Source organism: Empidonax traillii, unplaced genomic scaffold, assembly GCF_003031625.1.
Source record: "Empidonax traillii isolate 1590-97213 ecotype Southwest subspecies unplaced genomic scaffold, ASM303162v1 scaffold1989:size44339, whole genome shotgun sequence".
NCBI lineage: Eukaryota > Metazoa > Chordata > Aves > Passeriformes > Tyrannidae > Empidonax > Empidonax traillii.
The window spans coordinates 3,356-19,468 of NW_020957182.1; the positions used below are offsets into that span (position 1 = coordinate 3,356).

Here is a 16,113-nt window from a genome sequence, read left to right on the forward strand (position 1 = left end):
GTGGGATTTTTGGCAGCTTTTCTGTTTAGGAGGGAAGTGAATGAGGGGGTTCCTCATTTCGCTTTCCCTGGTTACTGAGCCAGCTCAGCACACGAGACCCAGATAAACCAACAAATCCTGGAATGAACAGGGAATTCGTGGCTGTGATGGGTGTCTGCCAAGCAGGAAAAGATACAACAGACTCCCAGGTCAAGGGGTTAAAGTCTGAACGAGCTGCTGCCAGAGGGAAGCTCCAGGAGAAGCTCCTGGGGATGCAGGACCATCAGCCATGAGCTATTTTTAAACCCATTTTTGCCACTTGCTATCCCTCCTCCTGCTCTGCCACGTGTTCCAGTGGCTGGCATTGCTCGACATGTGTCATCAAAGCACCTACCAGCTCACCTTCATCCCAGGGTCTCCCAAAAGCCAGTGGAAAGCAGCAGGAGCAGCGTGGCTGGAGACGCCACCCTGCCTTCCTCCTGCCATGAGTGATCAGGGAGGTGCTAACAGAGCATCAAGGCCAGGCTGGACAGGGCTTGGAGCAGCCTGGGATGGTGGAAAGCGTCCCTGCCCATGGCAGGGGGTGGAACTGGGTGACTTCTGAAGTCCCTTCCAGCCCAAACCGTTCCGAAGTTCCACCATCCACCCTCACCCGTGTGATGCCAACACTGACCAGGGTTTGCTGGGGGCGGCATCAGAGCTTGGCTCTGTCCTGGCTGCCTGGACCTTCCCACGACCCAAGCTCCTATTCCAGGGCTCGTCCATCTATTTAAAGCACACGGAGAAGGAGGGAAAAATGCGCTGGGAGCGTCGCGCGTGCGCGGGGGGGAGACGGCGCCAAATATTCCGTCTGCTTTAGAGGCCGATAGCCGGGGATCCCACGGCTCTTTAGCTCGGTTGTTTTCCTTCCCCTTTTAGCAAGACATGCCTGCAAACTCTTGGACCCTATTAGGGGTTAGAAAACCGACTGCCGGGCGAGGGAGTAAATCAAGCCCTTGAAAAACAACAGCATCTTAAAAAAAAAAAGCAAAAGCAGGAACGGGGTGAGTTTTTCCCGTAGAAAAGCGTCACCAAGCCAGAGCAGCCGAAACTTTGGGATGGGAGCTCGGAGCCGGCCGTGCCGGGGGGGAAGGGGAAGACAGCGAGGGACCAACAAGCAAGCGGGAGCCGAACCACGCTACAGGAAGCCGTGGCCTCCGGTGATAAATAGGAGACCCGGGAGTACAGGATGCGCGTAGGGCGAGCTCGGCGGGACGAGGGGATGTGAGCCGGCATTCCTGGTCCCCGTGTCCGTGTGTCCGTCCGTCCAGCCGCCGGGATGGCCGCGGCCTGGCTGCTGCTGCTGCTGCTGGCGCTGGCGGTGCCGGGCTCTGGCGGGGAGGAGGTGGAGGTGGTGTGCGCCGACAACGCCTGCTACACCCTGCACCGGGATGAGCTGGGCTGGAAGGGCGCCCAGGAGCGCTGCCGGCACAACGGCGGCAACCTGGCCAGCGTGGGCAGCCCCGGCGAGGCCGAGCGGCTGCGGGAGCTGCTGGAGGCGGCCGGGGGGCACGGCCCGGCCTGGATCGGGCTGTGGCTGCAGCGGGGACACTGCGTGCAGCCGCAGGAGCCGCTGCGGGGATTCTCCTGGGTGGCCGGCGGGGAGCCCGGCAACTTCTCGGCGTGGGCGTCGGAGCCGTCGATGACCTGCACGAGCGCCCGCTGCGCCAGCCTGCGGCCCCACGGGCCCCACGGCCCCGCCGGCTGGGCCGACCGGCCCTGCCGCCTCCCGCTGCCCGCCTTCCTCTGCAAGTTCAGCTTCCAGGGAATGTGCGGCCTCCTGCCGCTGGCCGGGCCCGGCCGGGTCACCTACACCACCCCCTTCGGGGTGCGCAGCTCCCGGCTGGCGGCGGCTCCCTTCGGCACCTTGGCGGAGGTGGAGTGCGAGGGGGGCCGGAGCCCGGCCTTCGCCGTCTGCAAGGGGCAGCTGGACGGAGGGGGCTTCGCCTGGGCCCCCCCTGGGCCCCTGTGCCCCGTGCCCTGCGCCCACCGCAACGGGGGCTGCCAGCACCGCTGCCTGGAGGTGCCCGGGGAGCCCCCGCGCTGCTCCTGCCACCCCGGCTACTCCCTGGCTGCCGACATGGCCTCCTGCGTGCCCGAGGACTCCTGCCATCCCAACCCCTGCCAGGGCACCTGCCGGGCCCGTCCCGGCGGCATCGAGTGCGGCTGCGAGGCCGGATACGCCCTGGCCCCCGACGGCCGGAGCTGCCTGGACGTGGATGAGTGTCTGTCCGGGCCGTGCCAGCACCAGTGTCACAACACTCCCGGGGGCTTCGTGTGCCTGTGCCCGCCCGGCTACCTCCCGGCGGGGCCTGGTGGCCTCCACTGCCACGACCTGGACGAGTGTGCCCAGCCCGGGGTGTGCCCGCAGCTCTGCATCAACGTGCCCGGCTCCTTCAGCTGCGCCTGCCGGCCCGGCTACCAGCGCCAGCCGGGCGGGGATTCCTGCCTGGATGTGGACGAGTGCCTGCGGGATCCCTGCCCCGGGCCCTGCCGCAACCTGCCCGGGGGCTACGAGTGCGTGTGCCCGCCCGGCTTCGTCCCGGAGGAGGAGGAGGAGGAGGGGGGAGGACGCGGCTGCCGCCCCGCAGCCACCGCCGGAGAGGAGCCCGCGGAGGTCCCCGACAGCCCCCCGGGGACCACCAGCGTCCCGCGGAGCACGGGCCCCTCGTGGGCCGCCAGCACCCCGCGCAGCACGGGCGCCTCGTGGACCGCGAGCATCCCACGGACTGCGGGAATCCCCGCCGGGGCGACTCCGGCGGCGCCCACGGAGGAGGGAGTGGGCCCCGGCTCGGAGCACAGCGCCGACGGCCCCCGCCTGCTCCTCTACTACATCCTGGGCAGCCTGGTGGCCATCCTGCTCCTGCTGGCCTTCGCCCTGGCCCTCGTGGCTTGCAGGAGGAGGGCCGCCAAGAAGGAGAAGCGGCCGGCCAAGAGCGCGGCGGATAATTATTGCTGGGTGCCCGAGCAGCCCGAGAGCCGCGGGCAGGGCGGGGAGCGCAGGTAGGAGGGAGGCGGGGAGAGCGGGGGGATCGAAAGTGGAAGTAAAAGAGAGAGGTGGGGAGGGGGATGCTGTTTGCTCAGCGTGCGGCTGGGTGGTGATGTCCTGCTGCTCCAAGGGAAGCGTTAACTGAGGGGGGGGGAGAAGGAATGGGGTGGGATTTGCCTACCAGGGCTTCTCCTCACCTCTTCGGGACCTCGCCCGTGCTTCCAAAAGGCGAATTACACCTAATGGTTCGGACTCCTAAAGGCCAACAGCTCCTTTCGAGTTCTCCTGCAGCCCTCCTCCACCCTCCCCAAGCATTACTTCCCCCCCCCCAAGGCTGCATTCCAGCCTTGGATTCTCTTTGTTCTCTCGGAAAAGGGCTTGAAATTCGGATGCGTCTCGTCGGGGTGAGAACTGGCCCCTGCAGACACAAGCAGCGTGGGCTTGAATGTTTTGGTTTGGGGTTTTTATTACAAATATGTCACCTCAGCACTGGGAAAACTGCTCAGCAAGGGGCCAAGGCAGCACCTGTATGGAAAAAAAGGTAGGAAAAGCTGTGTTTGGAAGAGCCACCTACCCATTTCCAGCGTATCCTGCCTAAATCCACTTGCAAAACACAGAAAACAATGCTCTCCTTCGCTGCAACCGGATGGGAGGCCGGACTTTTCCTGTTGGATCATTCTTTTTGGGTAGGATCCCTTCCTGGCTGCTTGGGCTCCAGGCTGAGCGTGTTTTCCCTCCCTCCCTTTCTCCCTCCCCACCTAAGGAACACTCTGGACGTTGGACATTTGCTCCTTGTCGTGTGTAAAACCTGTAACTCTGCAGTAAATGCTTTCTCAGGGCAAAGTTGCTCCCCAGGTACTTCCCCAGCTTCGTGGATCCCCTCGTGACAGCGAAGCCTCTTCCAGCTGTTTCATCAGGAATCCCTCCCCAAAATCCTGAGGGGCACAGGGACCTGCTTCCCACCCAGCAGCATCCCTTCCTGGTCTGTCCATGCTCTGCAGGGCAAAACAAGGTGCTAGAAAAGAACTGACATGTGATTTCAAGGGTACAGCAGCTTCCTGAAGTTTCTGCTGGGTTTATTGTCCTCGAGGCTTAATTGCTCCAGGAGTGGGAATTGAACACAAAGGAGTTTGCAGTAGGCAGCGACCTGCATCCTGTTCTTCCAAGCATGGAGGAAAACCCTTTCCTGCTGTTATTTTTTCGTCTTTGGGGCTCCATTGTGAGGTGAAAACACACCACAGGAAAATGCAGCTGATAGGAATGTTTTCTGTGTTCTGTCTGCGCTTTCTTTTTCTCTGCATGGCGGCTGGAGAAGGGGGAGAATGCAGCAGTGGGATTCTTGGAAATCCTACAGAAAATGCCTCCCCTGTCTGCATTATCCGAGCCAGCAGTGAGCAAATTAGGCAGATTAATTACCCCCCCAGAGTCAGGGGGACAACCAACACACATCAGATGATGCCGACTCGGGATCTGTGGGAAAAGACAGCCTTAGTTTTTATTAAGGTGCCCATGGGATATACTAGAATAAACCAGGGGAAAGGAAGCCTAAGGGTGGGATCAGAGCTGGTACAAACCTGAGGTGTGTTATTTATTCCAGAAAAAAAGTGGTAATCCCCATTCCTGTTGCAACCTCTGCATATTCCAGTGGAATGTGGTGGTGGGTCCGACACTTCTTTGTGCTGGGGTTTAGTTTGGATTCTCTCTGGTGGGATATTTCCTGATGTGCAAATAGGAATGGGACTGGGTAGTTTGGGGCCCTGTCTTACAGAGGATACAGGACATTCATCCTGGTCCATGTTGTTGTGTTTTTTTTTTCTCATGGTTGGTTGTTTTATTTTCCTGGGCCAGAATTAAACGCTTGGACTCAAAGGAATGGGTTTTCCCACCTGTGGAATAAGGCTGTAAGTTACTTTTTGCATGAAACACCAATAAAACCCGAACAGAAACTGTCTTCACTGGTTTTTAATAAATATACTCATAAAAATCTGTTGGCCTGGTGCTTGGAATCCTTGTGTTTCCCACAGCAGTGGGATGGTGCTCCCAAATCCTCTGCCAGGGCTCAGCCCACGTGGAATCTCAGCCTTTCCCAGGCACTGCCATCCTGGGCGAGCCCTTTCCCTTCATCCCTACCCCAAGGCCACGGCGTGGGGGCACTGGGATGGGCTTGGCTGGATCCTAAACCCATGAGCAAGTTCCTGAACCCGTGAGCAACTTCCTAAGCCCACGAGGAAAGTCCCAAACACATGAACAAGTTCCTAAAACCATGAGGAAGGTCCCAAGCCCACAAGCAAGGACCTAAACCCACTAGCAAGGTCCTAAGACCATGACCAAGCTCCTAAAACCACAAGTAAGGTCCTAATCCCATGATCAAGGTCCTGAATCCGTGAGCAGTCCCTCTGGTTTCAGCACAGCTCTTTATGAGGGTAGGGACCTGCTTTTAAGGGGTGAAATAATAGGATGAAAGCATTTCTGATGCTGTTATTCTGTGATAATAATTACATTACACTATATTATGATTTTATGTTCCACTGCATTCTATTCCCCCGTGGATAACTGCCAGCATTCCAACTGAGGAACCTCATCTCCAAAACCCCGCAAAGAAGGCAAAAATCCTGCAGGTCAGGACAACAATTGCAAGCACCCCCTCCCAGCGTCCCTCTGCCCACGGGGTGACAGTGACAGGGATGAGTCAGGGCCGAAGGGAAAGGGAAAGGTCCCCATCCCGTTATCGGCTCCGGGAACATCTCGCAAGGGCTTTGTGTGGCAGAGGAACGTGATTAATGGCTTTGGGGGGGAGGAAAAGCAGCCTCCCAGCAGGAAGGGCATTTCTGGCACCCTGAGTCAGCCCCGGGGCTGGAGGCAGCCCGAGGGGAAGGTTCATCGGCATAGAAAGGGAATTATTAAAACATGATTAATCTTGTTCCTCCCGCCCCAATTATCTGTTTAGCGGCAAAGGTCGTCCCCGCAAATGTTGGTGGTGGGGCAAGGACACCAGTGTGGGGTCATTGTTTGGCAGGACCGTATTTTTTCCTGGAAATATTTCCCATCTCGCAGCCTTGACAAGGAATTTTTTTTTAATCTGGTTTTACAGTTGCTTTAAAAAAAAAAAAAAGTAACAAACCAAAAATCTATTGTGGTTGGTTTTTTTCTTTTTTTCTTTTCTACCTACCTATTAAATTTGGTGTTCTTTCATTTTTTTGTTGTTTGCCCCAGAATTCCCCCCTTATTTTGCTGGTTTGCTTCTTAAAAAAAAAAAAAAAATGTAAAAGAAGAAGAATTGAAAATCCTGAAGTGAAAACTGGGGAAGCAAGAGGTTTTACTAAAGCCAAGAAAGGTCAGTGTTACCCAACTCTCCAGGGAAATCCTGGGAATGATCCTGTCCTCGTTTTGAGGGGATGGAGGGCGGCTGAACTCTGCTTGGATGGATTCTTTACCCCAGGAATGGCCACTGCAAGGTCACACACGTGGACACTAATCTGTCCCTCCGGCCTTTCTCCTTGGGCTGCATCCCTGCCTCTGGAGTTAAACCCCATGGGCGTTGATTTCCCAAGCGTGTGGGCAGAGCTGAAACCTTCAAGGGGATGAAATGAGAGATAATAATTTATTTTTTGTGTTATTGAGCATTTTTATTACCCTTTCCCCCATGTTCCCTTTTCCCTGTGTTCCCTTTTCCCCCACAACCTCACGTGAGCTGTGGGACCCACACGGGGTGGGAAGAGGACAAGACAAACCACAGGAGTTTAATAAACAATAAATGAAGTTTTAACGAAGTGAATTCCTTGGGATGAGCCGAGGAACTCGGGATTTGCTGCTCCGTGGGGGATCCCGAGGGGTAATTGCAGTGACCGAGCATTTCGGAACTAAAAACAAAAAGGGGTCAGATACCTTTTCTTTGGAGTGGAGAAGCTCTGGATGTTTGCTTTTCATTTTTACTTTGCTCCTGGCTGTGTCCTGGCAGCAGAGATAGCTCCCCCAAAAATAACACAGGGAACGGGATGGCTGGAGGTGCCCACAGGGAAAGGGAGATGATATCCCAGGAGAGAGACTCCCTGGTGCCCTGGGAGGAGGCTGTGGGGAAAAGGGTAATAATAATGCTTAATAAGATTAATACCAGTTATTATAATAATATCATTCATATAACTATATAAATTATATATAATAATTTATCAACATATATATATAAATTTATTATTGGTGTTTAAATTATTTATTAAAGAAATTTTCTGAATATCCAACCTTAACCTCCCCTGGCACAGTTTGAGGCCGTTTCCTCTCATCCTGCCCTTGTCCCCTGGGAGCAGAGCCTGACCCTCACCTGCCTCCCCCCTCCTGTCAGGGAGTTTTTGGGAGCGAGAAGGTCCCCCTGAGCCTCCTTTTCTCCAGGCTGAGCCCCCCACCCCAGCTCGCTCAGCTGCTCCTGGTGCTCCAGGCCCTTCCCCAGCTGCATTCCCTTCTCTGGAGGTGCTCTCTGCCCCTTAATGTCCTTGTTTTCACGCGGAATCCAAACCTGGAGGCAGGATTTGAGGTGTGAGCTCAGCAGTGCCCAGCACAGGGTGACGTGGCTGCTGCACAACCCGGGTGATGACCCCACTGGGGTGATGACCCCATTTGGATGATGATCCCAGCCCGGTGACGATCCCAGCGGGGTTCACCCGCTGCGACTCCCATCCCGAGGTGCCCTTTTGCGAAATGCAGTTGCCGTTTCCCCCTTTGCCCCAGGAGAAGCCCCGTTTTTGCCGGCCGTGCCCAGCGCCAGCCGGCTCCCCGGAGCGCTGCCCCGTCCATCCCGCGGGATAACCCGCTCGGCTCCCGCCCCTCCCGCTGCTCCCGGGCGGGCCCAGCCGGGGAGGAGCCGTGGGGAGGATGCGGGAGGGGGGGCCCGGGGCCGGCGTGGGCGGGTGGGAGGTGTGTGTGGGGGGGCCGCGTCTGGCCGGGATTCACCCGCCGCAATCACTCCCCGTCCCCGGAGGCGCTTCCTTCCCCCGACGGGGCGGGCGGGCGGGCGGCTATAAAGGGGGCGAGCGGCGGGCTGGGCCATGCCAGAGCTCCGCGGCGGCGCCGGCCGCCCCCTCCGCCGGCCATGCGGCGGCTCCCGCTGCTGCTGCCGCTGCTGCTGCTGCTCGGGATGGGGCTGGGCCAGCCGGGAGAGCAGGGGGAACAGGGGCCGCTCGCCCCGTCGGGCGCGCAGTGCCTGCAGCACGCGTGTTTCGCCGTGTTCTGGGGGTCGCGGCCGTTCGCGGCGGCGAGCGCGGAGTGCGAGCGGGGCGGGGGGCACCTCATGACCGTGCGCTCCACCGTGGCCGAGGAGGCGATCGCGCTGCTGCTGCAGAGCCGCGGCGGGCGCCTGTGGCTGGGGCTCAGCCTGGCGCCCTCGCTGCGCTGCACCGAGCCCTCCCTGCGGCTCCGCGGCTTCCGCTGGGTCACCCGGGACAACCGCACGGACTACACCAACTGGGCGCCCTCGGGGCCGCGCTGCGGCGAGCGCTGCGTGACCGTGTCGCGGGAGCTGCTCTGGGAGGAGCGGCGCTGCGAGGACCCCGCCGACGGCTTCCTCTGCGAGTACAACTACGGCAGCAGCTGCCCCCTCCTGCCGCCCGCCGAGGGGCTCACCGTCAGCTACGCCACCCCTTTCGGCGCCCGCGGAGGGGAATTCCTGGCGCTGCCGCCGCGCAGCGTGGCCTCGGTGCCCGCCCTGGGGCTGGAGCTGCGCTGCGACGAGGACGGCGAGGGCGGGCGGCTGCGCTGGGGCCGTGCAGCCCCCGGAGCGTGGCCGTGCCGCCTGGGCGGCGGCGGCTGCGAGGGCACCTGCAGCGAGGGCTCGGGCCGGCCGCGCTGCTCCTGCCCCGACGGCTCCGTGCTGGCTCCCGACGGGCGCGGGTGCCGCTCGCCCTGCGCGGGGGCTCCGTGCCAGCAGCACTGCGTGGTGTCCGGCAGCTCCTTCGTGTGCATGTGCGACGCCGGGTACCACCTGGGCGCCGACGGCAGCACCTGCGAGGACAACGACGACTGCGCCAGCGAGCCCGGGCTGTGCGAGCAGCTCTGCGTCAACACCATGGGCGGCTTCGAGTGCCGCTGCCACCCCGGCTACAGGATGGTGGACGGGCACTGCCAGCGCGAGTCCCACTGCTACCGGGCGCCCTGTGAGCAGAGCTGCGAGGACGTGCCCGACGGGTACCTCTGCGGGTGCTACGAAGGCTACGCCGTGGACCCGCGGGACCCCAAGCGGTGCCAGCCGCACTGCAGCGACAGCCAGTGCCCGCCCCTGTGCGACCAGTACGGCCAGGACTGCAAGTGCCCCGAGGGCTTCGTGCTGGACGACGAGGAGCTCTGCGTGGACATCGACGAGTGCGACATGAACTACTGCGAGCACAACTGCACCAACCATCCCGGCGGCTTCCAGTGCCACTGCCCCGCCGGCTACCGGCTCGTCAACGACATCGACTGCGCCCCGGTGCCCGAGCAGGAACCGGAGGGACCGTACTCGGGCGATTTCGAACCCCAGACGCTCCCCCCCGACACGGCCGTCCCGCGGACGCCCGAGCCCAGCCGGACCCCCCCGAAGGCGGATCTGCTCCATCCCGGTGCCCTGGTGGGCATCGCCGTGGGCGCCGTGCTGACCGCCCTGGCCCTGCTGGCTCTGGGGTACCACCTGGCAAAGAAGCGCTGCCGGCCCCCCGCCACCATGGACTACAAGTGCGGGGGTCCCCACGAGAAGGAGCTCGGGCTCCAACCGGTGGCCTCGGGCTGTGCCGGCCCCGCACAGAAACTGTAGGAGCTCCGGCCAGGACGGAGAGAGGGAGGTGGACCGGACTGGGTAATATTTACACCCCCCACACACCTCGCCCCTGCTGCAATTTTTTAATGATGATTTGGGAAAAGCTGTGATCAACCCACTTCTAAAAATACTCGCTGCTTTCCAGCCGGCTCTTGCGATGCTGGCGCCAGAGAGCCAGGAAGGCAGGAGGCTCGGAGGCTGCTCCGTTCCTGCTCCGTTCGTTCCTGCTCCATTCCCGCTCCCCTTCGCAGGCGGCAGCCGGCATTCAGCTTTCCTTTTCCCGAGCCAGTGGTCGGGGAAGCCCCAAGGGAAAACCTAGGAGGGACATCTCCATCTGGAACGGTGTGCACCGCCCGAGTGACTCGGTGGGGACTGGGAAAGGTCGCCTGGCCCCCAAACCCTCCCCCTGGGGCCGGACTGGAGAGGGTGGTTTTCCGGGATTGGGAGGCTCCCGCCTTTGCCCGGAGTCGGGTTAATTTGTTTTAAACTGATTGTTGATGGAAGAAGGAGCAAAGGTGTTGTGGGCAGCACTTTATCTGGCCCCTCTGCCCCCCGTGTCTGCACTGTGGCCCCCCCCATGTCGCGCCCCATCCCTGAGCACTTCCCACCTGAAATCACTGGGGGCAGCGTGGACCCAGCCGAGTGTCACCCGCGGGGGCTAAAAAGCCCGATTCCCGTTCCCTCACGTTGTTTTGGGGCTCTCTGGGAGGGGTGGGTGTGGAGGTTAAACAGGGACACGACACTGCCGGGTTGGGTTTTTCCGTGGCAGGGAAGGTTTGTGGCGCCGCGGAGCCTCGTGCTCCCCACCCAATTCCTTCCCTGATTTCCCACCCTCGCTGCGTTTCAACCCATTCAAGGTATTTTTACCGACCCACTTAGGACCCCTCCTGCCCACAGGGATTTTTCCTGTTTTCCCTTGACCCGGGCCTGAGTCTAATTCATGCTGGAACTCCCAGCAAAACATTCCCACGGGGCAGGATCCTGCCCGCTGCTTATTTTCCAGCCATGGCCTGGGGGAAGATCTGGAAAAGGATGTGTTTTTCCAGCTCCATCGTTCCATGGGGGTCCTGCTCCGGCGGCCTTGGTGGGGTGAAGCCGGCGGCTGCTGGTGGGAACGTCGGAGCGGGTGCTGACAGCTTTATGCCAGTGAAATATCATCCCAGAGCAGCAGTTTGCTTTCCCACAGGAAGTTTGGCCAGCCCGGGGTCAGAGCTGGGGGGTCCTGTTCCTCCACACCCCCCCCCCATACTCTGAACTCGCTGACATGCAACATCCCCCCCCCGGAACGCTGAACCAACGCTGCAAATTCCAAGGAAAATCAAAATAGTTGTGTGAACTGTGGGTTTCCTAAAAGGCTGTTGCCCCCGGGGCCGGGTAACGGAGGGTCTTGTCAATAGAGAATTAGAGTGAATGATTTATTGCAAATTTAAGACTGTGGTGGGTTTATTTTAGAACAATTTGGCTGCAATGGAAAGGAGGGATGGAGCTGTTTGCACTACCTATGGAAATGGAGAATATAAAGGAGTCACTTAAGAAACTATATAAGGAGAAGAAAGAAAGAAAGAAAAAGAAAGGATAAGAGCAGACAGTGGAAAGATACCACCCGTGGCTCCAGTGAGGGGATGTGACTGTTGCCATTTTTGATGTGTGATGGTCACAGCCTGGATCCGTCAGGGGTGGGGGAAGCCCCCAAAACACAAAGCTCCAAGGGTTAAAACACGTTCAGGCTCAGGTGGGAACACCCAGGTACCTCCCCTGCCTGATCCAACACCGTGGATCACACACAGCCCTCTGGTGGGAGCCCCAGAAATGAGTCTGGGGGCACCTGGGGGGGTCTTTGATGGTTTGTGGCCCCTTCTAAGATGTGACCACGTTTGACCCTCAGCCAGCTATGCCCGGTCAGAAGGGATGAGCACCTTCTGGTTTATGGGGTAGCTCCTGGCAGGGGAGGACACTGGCCTGATAAGAAGCATCATCCCACCTTGCAGGAGCTGCCTCTTCCCGGCCTTTTCCCTCACCTGGCTCAAATCTCAGCTTGTTGCTAAACAAAAAGTCAGTTTGTCATGGTTGCCCCTCCGGTGCCTTACACGGGTCAGAGGTTCTGCCACCACACCCCCAAAAACCCTGCTCCTCCCCTTCTGTGCTTCTCTCAAATTCCCACTGTGGTGGTTTGTCTTATGAAAAAAGTGTTTGAGACACGCAGATGTCTTTAATTCCTCCCAAAGGTTCTACTCCCCTGTTTTCTAACCCCCCCCCGGCACGTTTGTAAATACTTATTTATTTATTGGAATTGTACCCTCCGTGATGTCACGCAGTGATCCTGCGTGGAGACCAATAAAGCTTTTACAGTCTGGTTTATAGAAAGCTGTTGAGGAAATATTCTTTCTCCCCTTCCCAGAAAAATGACTGGTTTTCCTCACCGAGCTCCCAGAGCCACCAAAAAAACCCAGGAGCATTCAGGGCTGAAAACGTGCCCGGCCTGTTATTTCCCCGGTAGGATTATAATAGAAGGAATGAACCGTAAATAATGGACAAGAACAACATGAAAAGGACAAAGTTAAACCCCAAATAAACCCAAATAAGCTGGAAATGGCTCATTTAATGAGACCTCGATGCTGCCCAGCCGGTGTCACCCCCGTGCTGTTCCTCACCCCGAGTTCCTGGGGGGGGTCTCGAGTTTACCCAGGATTTGGCACATCAAATCCAGTTTGGTCCAGTGCATGCTAAAATCCTGGGAGCCTGAGGGGCAGTGGGAGTGACTGTTGGTGGGACCTCACTCGGCTATAGACGTGGCAGGGCTGATGGGCTTTGGGACTTTTCCCTGTCTCTCAGGGCACGTCTTGGGAAGGAACAGGACCTTGTTATTTATTAATCTGGAGGGGCAGGTTAATAAACCCCAGTGGCATTTGGGGATCCTCCCCATCCCAGCCAAGTGGCATTTGGGGATCCTCCCCATCCCAGCCAAGGCTCCTGGGTGCCGAAGGGAGCGGCAATAATGACTCGGTCGATGGAATTCACGGTATCCCAGGCCAGTCTTATGGCTTTTTATTTCGGGAACTGCACAGCACAGGCGGGGCCGGCGGGGTGGGCACTGCGTCCGTCCCCTCTCCCTCCGGGATCCCCTTCCATCCCCAAGGCCGGCACGGCGTGGGGGGCCCCTAGAAGGTGGTGGTCTTTGTGAGGAGGGGCCCGGGCTTGCAGCAGGGCTGGGGGTGCAGGGGGTCCTGCTGGCAGGGCAGGGGGGGGCACACGCAGCCCTTCCCCTTGTCGTCCCCCCGGGGGATGGCGCAGTAGTCGAGGGGCTCCTCCTCGTCCTCGTCCTCGTCGCCGTCCCTGTCCCCGGCGTGGCAGCAGCACAGGCTGGCGTCCAGGCAGCGCCGCAGCACGCCGTGGAAGGAGTGCCGGAAATTCTCGGAGAGGAACCCGTACAGGATGGGGTTGGCGCAGCTGTTGGAGTAGCTGAGGATGAGGGAGGCGTTGTTGACCGTGGCGTCCAGGCGGCCGGGCAGCAGGAGGTTGACCAGCTGCACCACGTAGAAGGGCATCCAGCACACCACGAACACGGCCACCACCATGAGCACCAGGCGCGTCAGCTTGCCCTCGGAGCGCCGGCGCTGCTCCCAGCCCACCCGCTGCGCCACCGCCCGCATCTTGCCCACGATGAGCAGGTAGCACAGCCCCATGGCCGACACGGGCAGCAGGAACCCCAGCAGGGTGGTGTACACCACGAAAGCGGCCGACCAGGCCGGGCTGGGCCACAGCAGGTTGCAGGCCACGGCCTGGCCGTCGCGGGTGGCCGCCGTGCCGGCGAAGACGGGGATGGGCGAGGCCACGAGCAGGGAGAGGAGCCACACGCCGCCGTTGACCATCTTGGCCACCCTGGGGCGGCGGTAGGTGGCCGCCCGCAGCGGGTGCACCACGGCGATGTAGCGGTCCAGGCTGAGCACCGTCAGGCAGAAGACGCTGGTGAACATGTTGAGCCCGTCCACGCCCAGCACGGTGCGGCACAGCGCCCGGCCGAAGGGCCAGTGGTGCAGCGCGGCCGAGGTGGCCACGAAGGGGATGCTGAGCATGAAGAGCTCGTCGGCGATGGCCAGGTTGAGCAGGTAGATGTTGGTGGCCGTCTTCATCTTGGCGTAGCGCAGGATGACGAAGATGACCAGGGAGTTGCCCAGCAGCCCCAGCAGGCACACCAGGGCGTAGATACACTGGATCACCACCATCCCCGCGATCTCGCCCGCCGTCCCTCCCTGCTCCGCCGTACCCTGCTGCCGCCTGGCCTCTCCCGCCGCCGCGCTGCTGTTGGGGGGCATCTCGGAGCCGGCCCAGCTGGATACGGTCCAGAGGGGCACGGCGGCCGCCTGGGCCCCCGCCAGGAGCTGCTCGGCGTCGGTGCTCATGGCGGGAGGTGATCCATGGGGGGGGACCAGCCTGCAGGCAGGGCACAGGCAGAGAGAAGGGGTGAGAGCTGCAGTGCATGGCACGTCCAAGCCCAATCCCCTGCCATCCCCCTTGGATCGGGCAGCTCTGGCTGTGGCCCCCTGGCTGCATCCATCGATCCCCCCACCCTGCCTGGATGCCTTCACCTCACTCCTCAGGGCAGTGGCATCACTCTCCAGGTCTGAGCATCCCGGCTGTTTGGGGTCTCAGGGGGCTCTGTGGGGTTTTTTTGGGGTCTCAGTGGGTTCTCGTGGCCTGAGCGTCCCGGCTGTTTGGGATCTCAGGGGCTGTGCGGTGGGGTGGGCATTAACCATCTGTGGGGCTCCCCAGCTGGCAGTGGCAAACCAGGCACCACGGCCTGGGAACCAGTGCCAGCATGGCCTGGGAATCTGTGCCGGCATGGCCTGGGAATCAACGCCATCCACCTCAGCAGACCCCTGCAAACCTCCAGGATTCCATTAACCTTGCGGGGAAGGGAAAGAGAAGGAGAAACCGAGCTGGGAATATTTTACCTCTCAGCCTTCCAGGGACTGCAGGATCCTCCCGCCCCCCTGCCGGGGGGCAGCAGCCGGCGCGGGGAGATGCTCCGGTGGGATCCGCCGGCTGTTGGCAGCGGAAAGTCCTGCTTGACCTGAGTCAGATGACCAGGAGGATCCGGACCTTTTAAAGCGAAAGGCAGAGCGGGGATTGGCACGCGGGCTCTTCCCCCGCTCCCGCATCCCTACGCCGCAGGCATCAGTTCCACGTTAAAGAGAAACGGAACGCAAGTTTCCCATCCAGGCTCTGGATTTCCGATGGAAAACAGCGCAGCAGACGTACCCTCCTCCCTCCGGGGTGCGGTGCCCTGCGGCGAGGAGCCGGAGCATCAGCATCCCCCGGGCGCTGCCGGCGCGGAGCCTCCCGATCCCGAGGCCGATTCCCGGCGCTGCGGCGGGAGGGAGCTGCAGCCCGGCCCCCCCGCATCCCGCACCCCGCCCTCGGATCGCCTGCGGGTCCCCGCGGGGTCCCCCCGCCCGGGGGAGGCAGGAGATGGAGGAGGGAGGTTGCCTTGGCAACCTCCCGCGCGCTCCGCATCCCATGTTCCCGCATCCTTCCCGCGCATTCCCGCCTTCGCTGTGCCCAGCCCGGCCCCCTCCCAGCGCTGCAGGGACCCCCCGCTCCTTCCTGCGGGGTCCCACTCCCTTGACAGGGAAGGGGCATCCCATGGCACCGCATCCCTGAATCCTGGGAATGGGTGAGGACCAACCCAGCCCGGCCTCAAAACCAAGTGCACTGGGAATGTCATTCCAAATCGGAGTCTATGCTGAAATTCGTGGTGCAATGAGTAAAAATGGGCAGAAATTGCTTTTTTTTTTGATGAGAGAGATCCAGGGAATTTTTGTGCCAAGAAATCACTGACTCAGCTCAGTGGCAGCCCAGGGGTCATTGGAGTCATCAGATCATAGAATCATGGAATGGTGGAATTATAGAGTAATAGAATCAAAGAACCGTGGAATAATGGAATAACTGAATCATTTAGCTTGGAAAAGCCCTCTGAGATCGAGTCCAATGTTAATCCAGCACTGCCAAGGTCACCACCAACCCATGTCCCCAGATGCCACATCCACATGGCTTTTACATCCCTCCAGGAATGGGAGGACTCTGCCACTGCTCTGGGCAGCTGTGCCAGGGCTGGACACCCCTTTTGGGGAGAATTTTCCCCAGTATCCACCCTAAACCTCCCCTGGCATAACTTGAGACCTTTCCCTTGTTCCCTGGGAGCAGAGCCTGACTCTGGCCTGGCTCCACCCTCCTGTCAGGGAGTTTTTGGGAATGAGAACGTTCCCCCTGAGCCTCCTTTTCTCCAACATTCCCAGCTCCTTCAGCTGCTCCTCCTCAGACTTATCCCAGC

At 60.1% G+C, this 16,113-nt stretch overlaps 3 protein-coding genes across 3 annotated transcripts; 2 read left to right on the top strand and 1 right to left on the bottom strand.

Annotated features, from left to right (window-relative positions):
• Nucleotides 1-618: 618 nt before the first annotated feature.
• CD93 (CD93 molecule) lies at nt 619-3,094 on the top strand. The gene has a single exon (XM_027909211.1). The coding sequence runs from the start codon at nt 1,298-1,300 to the stop codon at nt 3,023-3,025; it is 1,728 nt and encodes a 575-aa protein (XP_027765012.1). The 5' UTR covers nt 619-1,297; the 3' UTR covers nt 3,026-3,094.
• A 4,993-nt stretch (nt 3,095-8,087) lies between these two features.
• Nucleotides 8,088-10,119, top strand: THBD (thrombomodulin). Its single transcript, XM_027909212.1, has one exon. It carries the CDS (start codon nt 8,088-8,090, stop codon nt 9,777-9,779), a length of 1,692 nt encoding a protein of 563 aa, XP_027765013.1. The 3' UTR covers nt 9,780-10,119.
• A 2,676-nt stretch (nt 10,120-12,795) lies between these two features.
• Nucleotides 12,796-15,149, bottom strand: SSTR4 (somatostatin receptor 4). Its single transcript, XM_027909213.1, has 2 exons — nt 14,735-15,149; nt 12,796-14,213 (listed from the first exon to the last, which is right to left on the bottom strand). The coding sequence occupies exon 2, from the start codon at nt 14,180-14,182 to the stop codon at nt 12,941-12,943; it is 1,242 nt and encodes a 413-aa protein (XP_027765014.1). The 5' UTR covers nt 14,183-14,213; nt 14,735-15,149; the 3' UTR covers nt 12,796-12,940.
• Nucleotides 15,150-16,113: the final 964 nt, after the last annotated feature.